Source organism: Manacus candei, unplaced genomic scaffold (assembly GCF_025592945.1).
Source record: "Manacus candei isolate 608988 ecotype Guabito, Panama unplaced genomic scaffold, ASM2559294v1 h1tg000028l, whole genome shotgun sequence".
Taxonomy (NCBI): domain Eukaryota; kingdom Metazoa; phylum Chordata; class Aves; order Passeriformes; family Pipridae; genus Manacus; species Manacus candei.
The window spans coordinates 32,079,988-32,101,196 of record NW_026138076.1 but is presented as its reverse complement, the minus strand read 5'-3'; the positions used below and the strand labels follow the sequence as shown (position 1 = coordinate 32,101,196).

The 21,209-nt window shown below is 39.4% G+C and overlaps 1 protein-coding gene across 7 annotated transcripts in view; it reads left to right on the top strand.

Moving 5' to 3' along the window:
* Window positions 1-21,209, top strand: part of NPNT (nephronectin) — a 52,535-nt gene that overhangs the window by 21,459 nt on the left and 9,867 nt on the right. For 3 of the 7 annotated variants that reach the window (XM_051789660.1, XM_051789657.1, XM_051789658.1), the window contains 5 exons: window positions 3,201-3,320; window positions 4,151-4,270; window positions 9,179-9,313; window positions 10,345-10,467; window positions 12,318-12,752. In XM_051789660.1, the coding sequence (XP_051645620.1) occupies window positions 3,201-3,320; window positions 4,151-4,270; window positions 9,179-9,313; window positions 10,345-10,467; window positions 12,318-12,752 (933 nt within the window). The remainder of the gene's footprint in view (window positions 1-3,200; window positions 3,321-4,150; window positions 4,271-9,178; window positions 9,314-10,344; window positions 10,468-12,317; window positions 12,753-21,209) is intronic. The other 4 variants (XM_051789661.1, XM_051789663.1, XM_051789662.1 and 1 more) reach the window with 3 other exon arrangements.

Genomic DNA, 21,209 nt, shown 5'->3' with positions numbered 1-21,209 from the left:
ATTTAAAGCCAAAATTCCACAAATAGAAAGCATGTGATATGATATCCTAATACAGTTGGTTGTGCCTGCTTTATAATATCAGGTTATTCTCAGAGTATGTTACTAATAGCTGTCTATTTGTCAGTACCAGAGCTTTCATTTCTGTACTAAGAATATTTTGTACCAAATGGTGGTGTAGAATTCAGAGTCCTACAGAGAGATCCAATTATTTAAGGCTCATAATGTAATCTATGCTTTATTCAAGATGGTAAACTGGGAACAGTCAAAAATTTTTATGATTTTCAACTTTGAGTCTGTGGTCATAACTCTGGAAGTAAGTGCAAGACACTTCTTAAGTCTTCAGGAGTATCTAAACTTAGGAGCTGAATTGCAGGGGGATTTAAGCACTAGAAGTTAACACAAGGTACTGTTAAAATCCTGCTCTGTCAACTTAATTTCAATGTTACCTTTCCTTGTTCTGCCCCTACTTCTAGTTAAGTATTTTATACTTAGTTCTGTTGCGCATTTGTTTTGTGAAGTCATGCCTTTTGTACAAAAGAGTTAAAATACATGTATTTTAGACATGGAGGACTGTTTTTTTCCTCTTACTTTTTACTTTCTCTTACTTTACATCTCAAAATGATGGTTGTCAGTGAACCTCAGTATATTCAATAGTGTAGGCTCCTTATGAATTCATTTATGAATTGAAATCAAATGCTAGCAGAGTTTTTAATTTAATAATGACTTTTTTAACAGACACATTGTATATGTAATAAATATGTTCATGCACTTATAATGTCTGTCAGGAGCTGCCTATTTGTATGTTTTACAGAAGAAAGGAAAAATAAAGCAGGGGTTTTTTTGGTGCTGCTGAGAGACGTTTAACTTCCAAAATGTGAACTTTCATCTGTTTATTATTGAACATTGTTATGTAAAGCTTATTTTACTCCAAGGTTTTCACAACGAAAACTTGTCCTTCCCCTCTAACATAATCACCTGCTGCATTCCCGTTTGACCTAGGCACATATGCTATCCTGCAGGTCTGTTTCCACATGACTAAATGTACATTCTTCTACAGCTGTTTCTCTCAAACCTAGCAGGTGCATTTTTTTTTTTTTTTGTGACTGGGGCATTGGTGCCTGTTGGGAGAAGTATGTTCTCCTAGCAACTACTGAAACTCCCAAAAAGTGAGAGTTGAAATGGAGTGCTCTTTGTGCGGCACATGATCCACAGGAGGACTGCGGGGATGGTCATCACTCCTTGTTTATCAGGCATAGGTCTAGCCCTTATTTTGGCAACCTTTCCTCAGTGAAGTCCTGCGTGTGCTCATCTGATTTTCTTACCACTTGAGGAGCAAATATTCCCCTTCAGGTTTCCTAGAAACGTCTTGGTCAGCCTTCCACAGGAAGAAAGAGAAAATTCTATTCCTTACCACTACCCTCTTGTGGAAGAGGGGAACAGGAAGTATTCTTGTCTCTAAACATGCTGCTCTTCCCGAGGCCTTGGAAAATGAAGTAAAGTAAGTCATATCCATCAGTTAGGGGAAGGGTTGAGGGGAAGGGTAAGTACCTCACTCGCTATTCCTTGACCCCATGAAGATGAAAACAAAGTAGGTCAGAAGACAACAGATTTTATGGTACACATAAACACTGTTAGGAGCTCTCAGGAGCAGCAGTGACATGAGAGGCAACATCCTTCTGGCTGCTTTTGGATTTCATCAGTGACTTTTAGTCTGATACATTTATTTTTCTCTTGGTGGCTCTGCACTTTATCAGTCAAAATGAAAGGGAAAGTATTTCTCAGTTTTAGAATGCCATTTAAAAATATTTTGACCTGAAAAGAATAAGATGAAGAATCTTGCTCTCTAAAACTAAATGATTACAGAGTTTCAGGATTAATTTAAAATCCAAACATCAGGAACTTGAAAAATTCCAGGCATAGTTGTTAAGAAGCAATGTTTTCTCTAATTTCTTCTCTACAGTGAATGTAACTTTTCTCACTCCATTTACTACGTAGATCCTGTTAAGTTTTCTACTTTAGTATGAAAAGCAATCAACTCATTACTGACTTTATTCTAACAAGGGGTAAATTTATCTTTCTGTTTTAACATCTTAACCCTGAGCCTTCACCTCTAACCTGCAGAAAGTATGTGTTGCCTCCTCAGTTATTTTATGAAGTGGCTACTGTGTGTGGGGGTCTACCACATGGTAGGAGCACCAAGGCTTGCTTTTCTGCTACATGGATGAGGGATTGACACTTGATGAGATAGTGTTTAATAGTGGAAGATGACTCTTTGAAAAATTCTGGAAATAACGGCAGTTTTCCTTCTGTGACAGAGTTTCAGAGAGCATTGCACAATATTAAAGATGGTCGGTAACTCAGTTTTTTAAGTACTCACTGGCTGGATTTGTGAATAGATTTGTTACTTTCACCTTTGTTGCCGTCTTTGTTCATCAACATACAAATAACTAAGTAACAAATTATTCTGGTTTACTCAGTTAATATCAACACATTCTTGGAAGAGAATTCTGAAGGAAATCACTCAATCTTTACTTCTTGTTTAAAGCCCTGTCTACTAATATGGAAATTGTAGGCTGAATATTTTGTATTAAATTCTGTATTAAATTGTAAATCTGGAATACAGACCTTCATGGATAGTCCTTGACAAATATAACTGATGTCAGATACTTTTTTTTTTTTAGTATTTTTTAGATAGTAAATAAAAAATTTTCTCTGTGAGATTGTTTAAAGTAGCTTAGCATCAGCTTTCCTACCTTCCTCTGCAACTCATTTTGAAGCATGGTAGTGAATCACTGAATTGCTATCAGAATTGCTGATAGTGATTACAGAGTGACATTTGCTTTCTTCTTCCTCCTCCTGCTCCTTCAGAGTGCTGACTGGTCCTGGACATGGCATCAACATGAATAGTGGCATCCTGAGCTTGTGCGTTCCCTAATGAAATGGTTGGCACTTCATCTAATACTAATGCTATCATTTCTGAAAAGATATCAATGAAACCAAAGAAAATAAACCACTTGGCAGGAGGGAGGAACAGTGCTTCACACAGAACGTTCTGGACACTTGCTATCAGCTGAACTGCATATAAAAAGCTAATTGCCATATTTTTCCTTCTTTCATCAGCAACTTGAGCTAGCAGTTTCGTCATGCACGCTTTGTGTGTTTTCTTTTCCCACCCTCTTCCCTTGTGCCCTTCATTTCAGATCTGAATGAGTGTGGACTAAAGCCACGGCCGTGCAAACACCGCTGTATGAATACCTACGGCAGCTACAAGTGCTACTGTCTGAACGGCTACATGCTTATGCCAGATGGAACGTGCTCGAGTACGGCAAGGCTTGTTGCTTGCTTTTTTTTTCAAGCTTCTCAAAATCCCTACTTGAGTTTCCCTGGGAAACTTTTGTGAAACGAAGACGGGTTCCAAAGTAAAAGATTAATCTTCCTGGAAATTAGGCAGTTGCGCAAGATGAGCTTCTTTTTTTTTGGCCTAATAAAATTAGGCTGAAAAAAACCTAAGAGCAATTATTTTGATTTTATTAGTTTTATTACAAGTTTCCCGAGAAGCATTTTTCAGTGCTGTAAATCACTGTTAATTGGCCTTCAAGGGCAAGTGCTTGCAGTTTTCATTGCAGCAAGACACCTGCAGTTCTGATGTATTATGGCCTTATGAATGTAAAATATTTAATGCTGCAGATGTTGGTTATTTGACTGGTATAAAACTGTACTGTCGTCTCTCTGGAGATCAGGTTCCTACTTGCTCCCATAAAAGTGGTTATTTTGAATACCTGGACAGAGGGAAGGGAAGAGAAATTACCTTTAACTAGAGATGCTCCTATTTTAAAACAGCGGTATTGTCCAGGAGAGTTTGATACATACTGGGCTTTATATTCCTCATGGGGGCTGTGTTCTATGGCATGACTTGCTACAGTTGTGGTGGTTTTCTCTCTCCCCCCCCCACCGATGCAGTTTTTGAGCAGAAAAATTTTACTAGCAGATGCATTTGCTCTTTGAAGCCTGAAGGGATACCTGTCAAATTCAAAAAGCATTTTTCCACTTCTATCGTAACTATGTGACATCTTAATTCTCCAAAGTTTTCTGCAATTTTCTAGTACTGATCAGAGCCTTTATCTAAATATGTTCAATTATTTTTCTCTAGATGCCCTTTCTTGCTTGATGGCAAATTGTCAGTATGGCTGTGATGTGCTGAAAGGGGAAGTGCGCTGCCGCTGTCCTTCTCCAGGGCTGCAGCTTGGGCCTGATGGCAGGACTTGCATAGGTAGGTGATCAAATGCAGATTTAATTTTTTTTTTCTCCAAAATGTTTTTATCCTTACACTGAATGGAGTTCAAGAGAGTTTCAGGTGAAATTAGAATGCATTGTATGTGCAATTTAAAGATGTTACTAATGAGAATTATAATGAGGCATGTTACTCAAGTGGTCTGTGTCAGAGATTGCCAGTGGTTTCCTACAGTACTACAAGTTTCATTGTCTGCCTAAAGCCCATACAGACTGCTTGGTATCCAAACCCAAGACTCCAAAATACCTGCCTGCATAAAAAAAGGAATGGGAGGTCATCTCTCCTTCATACCCAACCAGGTGGTGCCTAGGTCAGGGGGTAGAGGGATAATTTGTAAAAGTCATTGAGATTACAGTGGAACAAGGCAGAGGTCTATGCATGCTCCAGTATTAATGTAATTGAATCTACTATCTTTCTGCCATACTGTGAAAACTCCAGGTTAAAATAAACTCAGGAATTCAGAGTGTATAAAAGTGAAATCTTTCCCTGTTGGTGGACATGGAAAAGGTGCTTATGGTTAATCAGATTCTACTGTGGTCTGAAGAACAGTGTGACGTGTGATTTTATTAGTCATTAACTATACATCCTGAGTGTATATGATGCTCCAGTGATTTTATTATTTATAACTTATGCAGTGCTACAGTTCCATAACCAGTAACAACCCCGAAAGAATGCAAGAAAATGTGGATGTCCTAATCATCCATTAGGCTGTCTTGGCTGTTTACAGGGCAGGTAGTTCTCCAAGTGCCTGACCTATGCTGAGCAAGAATTTTTTGGCAGAGAAAGGGACAGATTTCAGACCTTCTGATGTGAAAAGCAGGCTCCACACTAAGTTGGGGACTTTCTACAGTACATCATTGGCATATTTATGTATGGAAAAGAATGGAGAGAAGGAGAAAAAAACTCCACCGTTGTTACGTGCTGGAGGGATTAAATTATGATTAATCACATTTTGGACATTATGGCAGACAGAGATCTTTGGAAGATATTTGTGCCATGCCATAGTGAGCTGAGTGATTTTAAGTACGAATTCAAGGAAGTTATGCCAAGTAGAGAAATTTGCTAGAAATAATGCTTGCAACATTCTCCTAGTGTGCATTTTTATATTCAGGCAGACTTCATACTTTGAGATAAATAAAGTGTACTTTAATGCCAAAGAGTAGCACTCAAACCAGTCATATGAAGCTCTTTCAGTTCTTCAGAGTAGTTTTAAAAAAACCACTTTTTTCCCCAGAAAGGAGAAGAACTGTGTACCCACATTTCAGTTGGGTGTGCATCATTCAGATTGATCTCATAACCTATTTCTAAAATTTCCAGAAAAAATTCAGAACAGGCTTGTACAATACAGAGAAAGTAGTTACAGCTGGAGATGTCTGTTCTTTCCACATCATAACATAATGTACTCTCCTTTTTTGGTATGAAGGAAGTGGTTGTAACGTGCGCCCTTTTTGTGCCATTTCTCTATCAAGTTTGATTTGTATTAAATACTTGCAAAAACTGAAGTTATTGGGGACTAGGGCTGTGCCTTTTCCTCACATGTGTACAAGTCCATCACTGCTGGGAGGTTCTCAGTTCCAACAAGGGTCTGGATAATGCTGCAGTACAAATAGAAGCGCAGATGATGGTAAGAAAATTGAACTGTGCGTTGGCTACATCTCATGAAGTCCTTGTTTGAGGAGAGTTTGAAGAACAGCTGGGAATGTAATGCCATTTTTTAGCACAGGTGGAAATTCCTCTAGGCACTATTTTATTCTTAGTTTAAACCATGCTGATCATTCTCTTGTTAAAATGTTCCTTCCAGTCAGTCATGAAAAAACATGAATTTGGCTGTGAAGGTAAATCATATAAGTGAAAAATATTTTTCACTTTATGAAAAATCATAAAGTGAAAAATAAATCAGCAAAGTATTCAGTGAAAATGTGGATTAAACAACTAATTCATTGATTAATGACTGTTGAATCAATAAATCAATCAGTGTTGCCAGATTTTTGAACTGGGATTTTCATTTAATGAAAGCAGGATACATTTCAGCCTCAGAAGGTCTGAAATTATTTGAGGACTGAAAATAGTGATTTTTCACTATAAAATAATTTCCCCTTTTTTGTGTGTGTGTTTGTATAGAAATTTGAAAATATGGCATTGTAAACTTAAAAATCATACTGTTTTTAAATCAGTCTCCTAGTTGTTTTGTGCTTGAGTTGGTAATATGGTCATCCACACAGCAAGAGAGAAACAAGACTGTAATTCTGCTTCTCTGTTCGACACTAACCATCACACTCATTAGATGCTGTCTGCATTATGTGCCTTTGAAGCAGCTCCCTGACACTGAGATGAGAATATAACTCACCCCTTCATCCTTGCTTTTCTTAGGAAGCAGGTATGAACCACATGTTGTAGCAGGCAAAGGGAAACAGCCTTACACCGTTTGGTCCACGTGTGAATTGACTTGAAAGAAGCCACTATCACTGTACTATTTGAGAACTGCAGGAAAGTAATCATAAACACTCGCACATCATCTTCCAGCTGATGTTCAATACCTGGTTTTCCCCCCAGTAATGAGCATCCATGCATCTCTTATTAAATGCATGTGGAAGACTGTTATATTTTTCCATTATTTTTGTGTCAGTTTTCAAAAGTGTATTGACTAGCAGTTCAGTCCTGTATCTTTAAGAGGTATAACTGCCTAGAAAATGAAACAATACCACGACACTGTTCTCATCATCTAACATACTACTTGCCTGATGTGAATGTGTGGAGAGGGAAAAGCAGGACAAGCTACATTAGGTTTTAAAGATCATAATTCATTCTTAGATATATTCAATGGCTAATCTTTTCCTTACTGAATTACTTTCTGAAGTTGTGGTTTAAAGATTGAAAAAACCCAACCAAAACCAACAAAGAACACAACTAACAGTAATCAAGAGTCTGAAACTTGCAGACTTGAAATAATATTTTAATAAAGAGTAAAAAACTGTGACTTGTAAATAAAATTCTAGTGAAAAACATTTTTGGTAGAGTAAAACTTAATAACGTACTCAAAGCCTAAAACGTTAATAATAGATTCAAATCAAGAAGAGATTTACAGGAAGATTCAGGCTTGTGGAGAGATGCCCAGTATTGATCTTGTTTTCTTTCTCATTCAAACCTTTACTGCACCATTCCAGCAGTGCTCTCCATGGAGAGTGGAGGTTTGCAGCTATGTCAGAACAGTCTGACGGGCCAGCAGTGTGGGAGTTTAGGGGTCGAATCCCTCCTGTCCTCAGTAATTCTTCATGCAGAGTGGGACAGTGCCAGAAGGAGCTACTGGGAGAATCCATCTGGCCAGTAATTTCATGGTTGTAAGTCACTTCTTTTGACTGTGGGAAACAACACATCTTGGAGAATTTGAAGCTACCTCTCCCCTGCCTCAGGTGGCTGCCCTAACTAACCAGCGGCTTTGTGGCAACATTTTTTTCTCTGTGGTGGAAGAGGCTCACGCTTCTCTTTGCCCTGTTCAGGCCTCTTATACAAGCAGCAGGGCATCAATCACTCGGCTTTGTTTTGCACTCTTGACATCTGCAGCTGAAGTGCTCCTTTTGGGACAACAATTGCATGGAGAGCAAAATCCTGCTTTCCCATAGATCAAGAGCCTGATAGAGCTGCAGAGCAAAGGCTTGAACTGTGCCCCGTAGATAACCAAGAAACATCAGGAGCTGTGTGCGTCAGAGGCAGCCGTGCATGGCAGGTCTCTGCCTCAGTGAAGAATTAGTGTTCTAGCACTCAGCAGGCTTCAGTTCAGTATCCAAGGACTACAGAATGAGTGGTAGTAGTGCAAGCAGCTTTTGTGTGTCAGCCTGACCTCGCCTGAGAGTTTCCCAGGCAGTGAAAGCAGCCTTGGGTGAGCATCAACTGCTCCCTGGGCGTCTGCCTGTCTTGTTAGTCAGCATGCAGAACAGCAGCACTGCTTCAGGTCTTGCTGGGAGCCGTGTATCTCAGCACTTCAGAGACATGTTAAGGTCACTTAAGTAACCAGCTTCTCTGTGAAAGAGGCCTTAGCTACAGCACAGGCACTGCTCAGCATAAGAGATTGAAAAGAACGGGTACTCAAAAAGCATTTGACCTGTGGCAGCTAACTGATAGGAGGGTCAGAAATACTGCAACCCCAGCATTAGCTTGAACTCCCTTTGTTTAGAGCAAGTCCTGAACAGATGAAGATACCCTGATAGGCTCAAAGGGCAGGTCATGGATTAGGGACACCTGAGATTTTAAGAAAACAAGCCAGTTCCAACTGTGTACTTTGAATGTGCACGTATGACCTGTGCTACAGGAACAATATTTCAGGCATGTTTCAGAAAAAGAATTACTGGGGTAGTTTTAGTTATTATTCCTTGCTTGTAAATCCAGATGCTGTCTTTATAACCAGGCAGGGCTTAGCAGGGCAAATGAAAGTTATACAAATAACATGAAATAGATTTTCTTCAGACAAATACCATTAGAGTCTCAAGGATGAGTGCTTTGAGGCCTTGAGGAAGCTGTCATGCCATTCTGTGGAGAATTAGAAAACGTCTCTTCTCCAAGGGGGAGGGTACCAGGATAGCAGTGCATAGAGCAAGCATTCAAAATTCAGTAACACTGCTTGTTATGCCAGTGCATCTCTTGTTACTCACAGCAGCATTTGAAAAGGCTCCTCGCATAGGAGGCATAAAAATTTGGACATGTGACCAAGAGCTGAAGTAAGATGGCAGTCAGAAGTAGTGCTCAGGTATTACTGCTGGCTGACCAAGGGACTTTATGAAAAATACTTTGGTTATTCTTTAGCTTTCCATTATGTGAAATCAGTTTAATTTGGGCAGCATAGACTGTATTTTAACTGCTATTGAGAATAATAGAGTTCCTTTGTTTCCACAGATATTGATGAATGTGCTACTGGGAGAGTTATCTGTCCAAGATTTAGGCACTGTGTCAATACTTTTGGAAGCTACATTTGCAGATGTCACCAAGGCTTTGATCTGATGTACATTGGAGGCAAATACCAATGCCATGGTAAAAACAAGTTATTTCTTATATGTTTGTAATAGAGCTTCATATTCTAAAATGAAATTAATGGTTTAAAGAGGAATTTTTATTTCTTGTGGCTGAAACATTGAAGCAGGTTGTTTTACACTGCATCAGTATTTTAAGAAAGGGTCGATTCCAGAAATAGACTGTGAAAGAGAAAGCATGTATTTGGCCCACATTCTCCTAACTGATTCTTGTGTGGAAGCTAGTGAGAGAGCAGAGCTGATGACCCCAGGAATTCCTTTCCAAAGCCTTTGTCCCTGCAGGGTTCACTGTGCACAGGCAGTTGTAGGCTTGGAGCAGTGTATGAGCTTAGGCTATGTCTGAGCTGTAACACCGGTCTGCTCCATGGCATGCCCCAAGATCCAAGGTAAGAAAATGTGCACACCCCAGCTAGTTCCAACCCAGACTGCCCAACTTTCCTTCCCCTGAAGACAGGTGGAGAGAAGGCAGGAGTTGGGAAATAACCTGTGTCTGGACATGAGACTGGAATGCAGCTCATGTATGCCCTTCAATGAAGATATTCCCAGGTCCCACTGCCTTAGTTTCACAGGATCTCAACTGGTTATGATTCTTTCACTGAAAAAATTATCATGTGGAGATAATGAGGCATTGCTCTATGTTTGTTTAAGTATGTTTTTTTCAGAGAAATTTCTATGCAGAGCACTGGAATATTCCTGCACTGGTTTCTTTTCTTATTATGTCACCTGTAAGAAGTGGTTAGTAAACTTGTGATCTTCATGATCTCAACTTCAGTCTATCCCAAGGCATGTCTGAAGCTGATGCTTAGGTATAAGCTGAACAATATGAAAGTTGCCCAGTAGTCCCTTTTATCCTAATGTTTGTATCACCACATTATTTGTGACTACTTACCTTCCTTTTCCCACTTGCAATTCAGTTTTATTACTTTTTTAAAATAATCATAATAATGTTTATGTTTTTGCAGGGATAAGCAGAAAGTCAAGTTTCTTTGAAGCAAATGATTTTTTTTTTTTAAATGTAAATCTCTGTTGCAGATATAGATGAATGTTCCCTTGGCCACCATCAGTGTGGTAGTTTTTCACACTGTTACAATACTCCAGGATCCTACAAATGCAAATGTAAAGAAGGTTACAGAGACAATGGAACAAACTGCATACGTATGTAATGCTCCTTTTGAAAAAGAGATTCTGAAAGTTAATGTATCCCATTTTGTAAATGTTAAGGTACTGCACTATCAGGTTCAGTTTCTCTAAGCTATTTTTAAAACTTAATAAGGGGCTGGGGAATGTAGTTGGAGTTTTCTAAGTCTTAGCACGCCTTGGTAAAAATACCTTTCCCTGAGACATTTTCATAATTAGAAAGAAATTCACCTCTCCCTATTCACAGCTTGATTCTAGAGATTGCTTCAGGATGAGAACAACTGAGTAAGCAGGGTAGGTCTGATCAAACAGTACGTATTACTCATACCCTGTTGTTGTGTACGCTCCACAACTGGCCCATTTCAGCAACTCGCCCCATCCACTCCCTGCTGCTTCCCAGATGTGAGCAGAGCTGAGAGCTGAGAGCAAGGGTTTCTCTAAAAGTATTCACTGTTGGAGAATTTGTTTCCTCACCTTATTCTTGGGAGAAGCAGCCATTCCCTCTGGTACTGAATGGGCCCCACATTTGGCATGCCACAGGACTGTGCAGCTCTTTGACATCTGCTGAATGTTTTTAAGGACCCTGCGTTCATTTGTGGGATCTGATCTTTGACGCTCTGGTTTTTTTAAAGACCAATACCATTTTTTCCTTTGGCTGTAGCTATCATGGTAAAAGGTGATCTTTCACAACTGGAGTGCTTGCAATTATATGTGGTCACATTCCACATGTGTTACTGGGACATTGTCCTATGGTATGTTTTATATTTTAATATACACAAGTGGCCAGAGGGAAAATTTTTTTTTTTTACCTGCTATCATCAAACAGTTCATTGCTTAACAAACAGTAGTTCTTCATTTTAAAGGTGTGTTATACTTGAAACACTTGTAAACAAAATATGAGACTAGAGTTCTTATTGGGCCTTTTAAGATCTCCACTGAGATATAAAAGGCTTATTAACAGATAGAAAATTATAAGTAGCAAAACAAATGTTCTTGTGTTTCATGTCTGCAGAAACTCCCCTTGTGGAACCAAATTAAAATCTGTTGTCCTTTCTTTATGAAATAGTGGAGGAGATGTGGTGTAGGTGGTGCTCAGTTCACCTCATTTTTGTGGAGAATGAAAAAATGTAATTTACTTAGTTTCCTGATGTTTGGCAAAGGTAAAGATTTAAATGAAGGCTGGCTTAGGTTCAATCTTTGTAAAATGATTACTGCTTATTGACAAGGAGAAAAGTTTAGAAGAAGGGGTCTGAAAGATAATTTTCTTAAACTAAAAGTATCTGCCCATCCGTTACCAAAATGGTTGTAACACTGGAATCTTACTAAACTTGCTTCCACTCCTGAACTTGTCTAGTTTAGAGGTCTGCTTAACCCAGAGCTTCCTGCCTGTGTTTTTTTAACCAGCAGTGCTTTTGGGTAAGTTTTACTATCTCTGAAAGAGACGTAGTGCTTGGGAGGAGGTGGGGATAGAAGTCTCTTGGCCTTCAGTCATTCTAAATCAACTCTAAACTGCTGCAATGAGAAGTACTATCTGATGTGATAACTCAGCAGTGCTGATGCTGAAGTATGTTTCTAAATGATGGAAACATTCAGAAGAAAAAAGTTATTTCAGCAAAGTCTCTCTGTCTCATAATGAAATAGATTGTTAAGTTTCTGGAGTGAGAGGCTCAGATGTCCATTATGGTCCCATTTTGATTCTCTTTGCAGTTATTCCTAGTGTTTTCCTGTTGAACCACCTGGTCCATATCATATATTCAACGGCAACTGCACTCCTCCTAAAGGAGGCAGTGGTATAACAAATAGGATTCTTGATGTTGGAGGCACAAGGCAACCCCTCAGACCATCATATGTACCTGCTTTTGTTACAGAAAAGCCGATGACCAGGCCAACGGCTCGACCTACACCTGAACCAACGGCTCGACCTACACCTGAACCAACAACTCGACCTACACCCAGAACAACGGCCCAACCTACACCTGGACCGACAACTCGGCTGACACCAAAGCCAACCACTAGATATGTGCCAGTGACAACAAGACCAACCACTAGATATGTGCCAGTGACAACAAGACCAACCACTAGATATGTGCCAGTGACAACAAGGCCAGTAACGACGCCAGCAGCGAGGCCTCCACCGCCACCTCAACCTACAACGATAAGACCTACACTACCACCACAAAGACCTCCTCTTATAATAACTGAAGAACCTTCACAAGTTCCCATTGAAACTACATCTTTGCAAGGAATTATAGATGACAACAGGATTCAGCCAGATCCTCAGAAACCCCGAGGAGATGTGTTCAGTAAGTGATTTTTACATATCCTTTCATTTATCAGACCTGTAGATGCAGTGAGGTGAAAGCATGCACTGTGCTGTTTGGTTTGTTTGGAACACTGTACTAATGAGAACAAAGGCATGAAATGGTCACGTGGTAAAGCTGCACAAATAGTTGATTTTATTACCTAACAAAAAGTGTGGGAAGTAAGTTCTGAATCAATTAATCTAAAAAATTCTCTTTTTTTTCTTTCTGAAATTATTGAGTATATTGTCCTATATAAGTACTAAATTATGCTTTCAGATGAAAGTTTTAGGGAAATGAAAGACATTTTATTGAAAAGTATTGAAATGCAACATAACTCATAAATAGTCAATGGATTCAAATTCAGGGAGTTGAGGGTCACTCTTAGCATATTTCCGTATCTTTAAGAATGGTAAGAAATGGGACCATATCTAATTACCTAAAGACTTTTATGTGACCTATATTGTATGAATTCAAATAGTCTCAGATGTTCATGACTAAGCAGTGGGAAGATTGCATAAAAATAACAGGGTAGTTTTATGGACTGCGTCTATGAGAAGGGATACATGAAAAGCTGAAGATAGTAAAGATTCTCATAGCATGAACACGTGTCATTTTAAGAGCTTCTCTGAAATGTACAGCACTAACATGCCAGCTTTGGTGCATACCACAGCAGACATTACTGGCACTTACACAGCTATGCATATCTGCCAAGAAATACTCAACACCTGATTTTATCTCTAGTTCTGCTGCTAATTTTAGAGATGGGGAGGGTGTGTTGGATCAGACCTTCTCCTTCAGCTTGTTGTAGAATAAAGCTGCTGAAGCAATGTTGTAGGAGAAGTTTGCTGTCTCAGAGCAGGTGTTTTTTTTCCAATTACTTTGTCTTCTGTGTGATATCTTTTTGGGCTTTGCTGCTGTAAGTCATTACATAAAGAAATATTTTGTTCCTTGTAAAAAAGTTTTCCCTGTGACATTTTATCTGTTATGGACAGTTAGATAAATTTAAAATGGAGACAGAAGCTGGCTTAAAATTTAGAAGACAAATCCTGGTACTACTTAGTAGAGTGTGCTTTTGACTTTTTCAAGATTATGTTTTAAACAATCTATATTCAGTTAAAAATATTAAAGCATGCTTATGTGACATTCTTAAAGGAAATATAATAAATACTCCCAAAACTTGTGTAATGTGAACTGATAGTTAAAAATAAGGAGTTTTATGGAAATGACTCTAGACTCTAGCATTGTGCTTCTCAAGTGTCTTGTGTTGCAAGTGTTCTCTGGAATTCTAAAGCAGAGGGATAGTTTTCAGCTATTTTCATGAAGTCATAACAATCCTCTATTTAAAGCTTATTATTTACTATTAGTTTTTCCATATTGTCTGTAGAGGCTAGATTTTGAAGCTAATGCTTTCAAGAGATATGCTTTAGATACAGGAGTTTGGAAAGCAGGAAAGTAAAAGCATTTTAAGTTGGGTTTGATCTGACTGCAAGCTTATATTATGGTACATATAACAAACACAGGATCTTTGCAGAGTGTTTATCAACTATTTGTTTAGGTCAGCTGCCACCCTTTGAAGTTTGTGATATACATACATAGCTTCAAAGGCTTAAGTGAACAACACCGCAGGACTGCAACGGGTCAAGCACCATCAGCTCTTACTGGCCCCAGTATGTGATGCGGAGACAGATAGCTCCTCAGATAGGTCAACAGATGTCTGTCTTTAATCCCATATCTTTTTTTTCTATCTCCTGCCAGAGATATAGTTGATATACATATGTGTGCGACATAACTGTGTGACTGCAAACATACTCCACTTGTGCTCTAGATGATGCTAGTAGTGTAATCATTAGCAAAGCTGGTGTCCTGTTTATCCTCTCTCTTTGATCTTTTTCTCTCCTTTCCACTCTCCTTTTTGCTCTTTTTTTCTTTCTTTTATCTTCTGGACACCTCAAAAGTATCTTCTAGGTAGTGGTCACTGGTGTCTCCTCCTGCCTTCTCTCTGCTAAGAGGCATTTATGTAGGGAGTGCAGGAAAGCATTTGTCAGGGATTTGAAACCTACTGCTCAGTGTGAGGCAGCTGCTCAGTGTGAGGCACTGCAAGCTCAGGATGGCAGAGCTCCCACCCAGTGTAAGCCAGCGCCTCTCAAAAAGTGTTCCTTGCAGCCAAACGTGGTGCAAGGAAACCATGATGTTGAGACAATACAGAATTTCAAACTGGAATAACTAGTAACATTTAGCTAACCTTTGACTTGCTTCTTATCTGCTATATGGATGTGCCAAACCCTCCCCACCTCCAAAAACATTTGTGGATTTTTCACTTGCCTCTATATTTCCTCAGGGAAGGGGAGTCTTGAGCTACTTCCTTCAGCTTCTTTAAAGCTGTTGCTGTTTTAGTCTCACCTACATCAGACATCTTTGCAGCGTTCCTGGGTTGTGGATATGAACTAATTTCGTTTGGCTTATGCTGAGCTTCTTTGGGTTCATTTCCACACATCATCTGCTTCTCCAGTCAAGGCAGCAAAGAAGGTAGTTCTCAAAAATGAATTCAAACTCTGGTTCCCATATACCTCCTTGAAAAGAGAAGAAAAAACCTCACTCTTACTGCCTTGTTTCCCACTGGAGAATGCAGGCAACATCTCAGTGGTCCTGTAGATCTTACTGTCTTGGAAAACAGAGGAGAAGATTGATATTAGATCCACTCAGGTAATGAAGTAGGATTTTACTCTTCACTTTTGGAAAGTCTTCAGAAGAATTACCGTCTCATCTTAGATGGCTGCTTCCTGCTGTGTCACCAAGGGCTGTGGTATCCCAAACAGTCACAAAAGGTGGTGTTTTATCACACAGGGGTGGGCAGAACCCAGCACAGAGAGCACTGTACCCAGCAACCACTGGCAGTTCTGATCTTCCAGCCAGTAGCATCTGCTGAAGACCTCAGCATTTAAAGTTGTGTTTTCAACTAGGTTATCTTATGCATGGACATCTTCCATCCGTTTTTCCCCCTGGGCCTCTGAAGCCTTAGCCAGGCTTTGACAAAGCAGCATGACAGTAAATAGGTGGTACTTCTGTTAGGCAGTCCATGGCAAAGGGGTCATTGGTTGCTGTACAGTGATAGATGTCCCAGTGTACCAGACTAAATCCTGCAAATCGTGGTGGTCTAGGATTGGTCCACATGAGGAGAGGAAGCATGCCAGGGCAAGGGTACTTTTTTTTCTGTATCTCTCAAATTCCAGTTTTTCATTAGTTAATCTTTTCCTGGGCTGCCCCTTGGCGACTCGTTGCTGCCTGTTTCCTCCCTGTGTTGTTATTTGACCTGCTATCCCACACAGTGAGTAAATTTGTTCTAGGCTTTTACTTCAGAGCTCTCTTGAATGCATTGCTCAACTTGAAATCAGCGGAGGACCAGGGAAATTGGTCTGTTCGGTGGTGACAAAGAGCATAAATTATAAAAATGCTGATAATGTTATTTAAATGCCTTTGCAATTTGTGAAAGGTATTGGGTTGTTGCTTTTCTTTAGATGCTTTACCCCTTTTCTAAGAATGCCTGCAGTGACTTTGGGGAGCTGCTTTTTTAGAGAGCAAAAAATTAGTATTTTTTAAAACAGAATTCCTACACTTGGCCTTTGAACCACTTAGTCTGATGCAGACAGTGGAATCTGGCACCAAGGATAATCTTCTCCTGATATGGATATGGGAGGAATGGCAATGAGGGAGGAATGCAGTGATGGCTTAATATTTAACTATTTCAGGACTGATACAAACTACAGTGAAGTACAGAGGAATCTTTTCTAGTTACTCAGATGGATAAGTCTCTAACAAATAGGACAAACTTCTTAATAGGACTATGAATTTCTGCTACCAGTGGGATCTGGGTGATAACCATTAAAAGCATAAACTTAAAGCATAATCCTAGATATCAGCAGAGCAAGAACAAACCCCCTTATCTGTATTAAGAAACAGTTAAGCAGTTTTCCTTCTTAGCCCTTAGTGGAGCTGGAAAGATTGGAATTAGGAAACTTTTCTCATAACAGCTATTAAAAAATTTAAAGATTAAAACTTGATTCTTTCTGTTTCTCCTTTCAGTGACTGAAAAGTCCTTAGTGCAGTAAATGCAGTTGTGTGATCCTTGAAGCTGTTGAAAAAAGGGAAATGCTAAAAGAAAAGAATGGGGGGTTTGTTATTCCTTTATATCATTAGAGTAGCATTTCATTTGTCTTCACTGTTCTGGCACCTTTTAAAATATTTTAATATTTAAGCATTTAAGATAGGCACTTTGTTCCTGTTGATACCCTGGAGTTCAGTCATAAAATCTAGGAGTCTTAGAAATCACACCCTCAATCAGTCTTGCAGCTACTTTTATCCCTGGATCTGATATACAAGCTTCTGTAGACTACTTGTTTTAGCTGTGTTTCCCTGAAACTCAGTTGGCATTCTGTGCCTCCTGAATGAATGTTCATTGAAAAACAGACAGGTTACTTTGCAGAAAATCTGGAAAGATATATAGTAAGATGCTTGACTGTGGTCAAAGTTAACGAGCCTCTTAACTGCCTGAGAAATGCAAGATTGGACTTTGGAGTGGTAGCATCTCTCCTCTTGTATGCAAATGGTGCTGTAGAGGGTGGGACAGTCCATGAAAGCCCTTCCTGAGATAAATCTTACTGCAAAATTTGATTTTACAGAGTTGTAGGAAACATATCTTGGACACTGTGGGTGTCCAGACAAAAGGATGAAGTGTACCTCTCTGTTGCCTCTTCCTTTTAGCATAGCATATATCAAAATCTTCCCTGGAGGAAAACTGGATTTATTCTTGTTTTCTCAGTCTGACTGACCTCTGGACTACCCTTACTTTTAGCTGTTTTCTACTGGTTCTGTGTGAGACCTCATTACTTGTGGGGATTTTTTGGAAGTGGGATTTAACACTTTCAGTCGTAACAATTCAATCAAAAAATTCCGTGTCCTTTTTTGTTGTTATCTGGGAAGCTTGATCATGATTATTGTGTACTTACAGTGCAAAACCAGTGTTTGTTGTAAGCCAGAGAACTGCATAATTAATAGTAATAACAATTACTGATAACATGAAGTTACACTCTGTTTTTTGTTTTGTAACACCAAAACAGCAATTATTCTGTTTATTATGAACAAACTGATATATGTACATGCAATTTTTTATATTCCCAAACTCAGCAATTAGCAAGTAAATAGAAAAAAAAGCCTTATTGTTTTCCCAAAGGTTTTTGAAAAGCTGGAAAGGAATAATTCTTATGCAGTTATTTAATATTTCCCCCCAGACTCATGCATCTGTGAAGAACTTAGCTCATGAACTTTGAGAATATGGTAGTGTTGATGTATTGGCTCGCTCAGCTTATAAAATTCTTCAAGAGAAAAAGAAGCCAAGTTTATATTTAACAAGCTTTATCAAATCATTGAAGTTAAGTGAAAAGCACACTGATACACTATATAAAGTACACAGAAAGGGCTTGGAAAGCTTGCAGAAAATACTTTCTCCCACGATCGCCACTCAGCATATTAGTTGTTGTAGCAAAAAGAAGTGTACACCTGGATCATATTTAGCATCCTGAATCTCTTACGGTAACTCTTGTTTCAAATTGAGTGCACATTCCTCTAATTAGGTCTGACGACTGAAGTGACTGGTTTAATGCACTGCAACACATTCTTCTAGAAGTTCATAAAAACAGAGTTTGGAAACGACTTAAGGGAAATTTTTGAAGGAATATTTTTTTAGAGCTTTAATCATAGGCAAATATATTGACTTTTATTAGGAGAATGCTTGTATGTGTGCACAGATGTAACTCAGGTTTGTATAAAAGAGCAGTGCATTAGAAATGGTAAACTGTAGTAGTTTGCAAAATAAATTCATAATATTTCTTTCAGTATTTTCCATAAACCAAGGCTATAGACTTGGTTTATGGAAATAGACTTCCCATAGACTGGGAAGAGGGTACACAGGGCAAGCACATACCCTGAAACTGTGACCCCCTGAGTATCCTACAAATCTTAAAGCATGGCAGTGGGTTTCCTCAATGCTCTTTGCCACAGTGCTCGTTTAGAACCCTGTCTGTGAACCTGTGGCCTGAGCCTTTGATCCCTCAGAAAAACCATAAGGTGCAGGGGAAGAACAGGAAGATATGGAGGTTCAGTGTGTTGTTCTGTGTTTCCCTAGATAAGAAGAGCATCCCATTGCTGGTGAGTGCGTGGGGGATCGTGAGTGATGTCTGTGAGGTTCTTTGAAGTCTGGAGTCATCTTGCAGCCCAGGGAGAGGACAACTTGCTTTTCTGTCTGCTCGCATGGGCTGGCCTCTTTCCATCCCTGTGTCCTGTGGATACAGCAGATGTAAAGACACTTCAGTGTGTCTGTTCCAGACTAGCAGCTTCTGTATCTACTGATGCTGTGCTCCGCAGTTTTGAAGCAAATTGCCAACTTGTTCTTCACAGTATAGAAAATAAATAGTATCTTTTGCCCTCAGTGCAGCCTGAGATGAGGAAAGGCAAGGTGGTAGTCCCTGGGTGTGCAGCACAGATGTGTCCCATGTGTGGGGAGTGCTGCATTTCATAGGGAGCAGCAGCCTGCAATGTGGTTGTAATATGAGATGAAACTCCCCTGTGAGGGCTTGTCTAAGGTAAAGTTTCAGTCACAGCTCTGCCCTGCCAGAAATGACAGTAGGTGACTGACAGGGTGCTGTTAGTTTAGCAGACTTTGTAACTACACACTCCCACAAAATTTGCTGTCCCAGCTGGCTGGCCGCAGTAAGTCCAAAAAATGCAATTACCAGTTTTTAACATTCCTGAGAAAACCCACTGCAGCTGAATTTAAATGGTGCCAACAGCTGCTGTGTGTGCCACAGTGGTGGTGGTCTGGGTACTCACAGACAGTTCATACAGGTGTCTACTCCATAAGCTACTGCTCATGGCTGTCCATGACTGTAACAATGTAAGAGTGTGCTTGCTGTAATGTGTCAGGACAGCCTGTGTCACCATCAGCACCTTGGTGCAGGTGTGACTGCCACTGTAGGATGTGCTTGTTCAACTGTCCCACCTTCATATTAGACAGAGCTCCAAGGAAAGACAGCAGTATACTGCTGGGAGAGATTCTTTGCTGCCTGAGGTAATGGATGTTTTTTTTTTCTTTATATAATTGAATATAGTATTTGTGTGTCAATGTACTGCAGGGCAATTATTGACCTAGGTGGTATGGACTGTACACATTTGTAAGGTTTCTTTCATGTTAAATCTCAAAGTTTTTAATAACATAAGCAAAAAATCCCAGATGAAACAAAGCAGCAAAAGTACTATTAAAAACAAGATATCTTTTAAAAATTAACAGTCCTCTACTACCCAAGTCAACCTTAAAAAATTTTAATTCAAGATCTTTAGCCTAGAATAGTACTTTTAAAATACATTAGTGTTTGCTTATTTTGTCCTGATTTCAAAAATCTTTTGCTTTTCTTTCTTCTGGATTTAGAGGAACTTGTGCAGCAGTACTAGTACATGTTGTCCTAGTGCTAAAGAAGTTCCTTCTTACCTTTTGATTTGATTTTCTGAAAACAACAGTACTTTATTTCAGTTGTCTCAATTTTTCTTGTTCTCCCTTGCCTCAGAAGTCTATTGAGACATTAAGATAGTTATTTTAGCACTGCAAATGGAAAATGTGTCAAGTTTTTAATAGATAAGGCCCTTACAAATACCTTAGGTGTCAGAGGTACCTATAACATCTAAGGACATGTCTGAAACACATTACTACTGTTATGAATTATGCACTAGACCTGCCTCTAAAAGAGGAATTTTCCAAGACAGCTCTATTCAGTGCAGTCTGTTTAGCTGATAGCTGTCCATCAGGCAAGACAACTGCGTGTTGTTTGTGGAGACTTACACAGACTGGCACAGCATCTTCAGAACTGTGTGGGAGTCTTTGCAGCCACCTGACTTTGGCAGCCATCATTCCCACAAAGACCTCTTAAATTTCAGGTTGTCCTGGATGCTGAATGTCTAATAACCTCTGGGCCTGTTAATCAGCAAGAGCTGTTCCTTCTCCTTGCAGCTGGGAACAACAGCTGAAGGACAGACTGTGCTGGAAAGCAAAAAGTATAATTACAGTTGAATTTCAGCTTCCACTAGAGATCATCCTTCTCAACTTTCAGTACAATCCTGATAATTGTGTAGGGAGCTCTACTTCTTTGCAAATAGATGGATGTACCTTCAGCTGTGTTTCAAAGGTTAAGTGCCTTTTCCAAGTACTGCTGCCTCCTGTTGAGGTTGTCCTGTAATTGTCTGTGGAAGGGTTGAGCAATAGCTTTAATGTGGCTTTATTTTATTGAGAAACTAGTATCTCTAAAAATATACTTGGCGAGCAATAGTGTGCTTCAAGGTTAAAGCTTTCCCCCCTGGTTAAAAAGGAGCTTTCATTCAAAGAGCCTTTAGGAGACATGGAATCACCTCTTACAG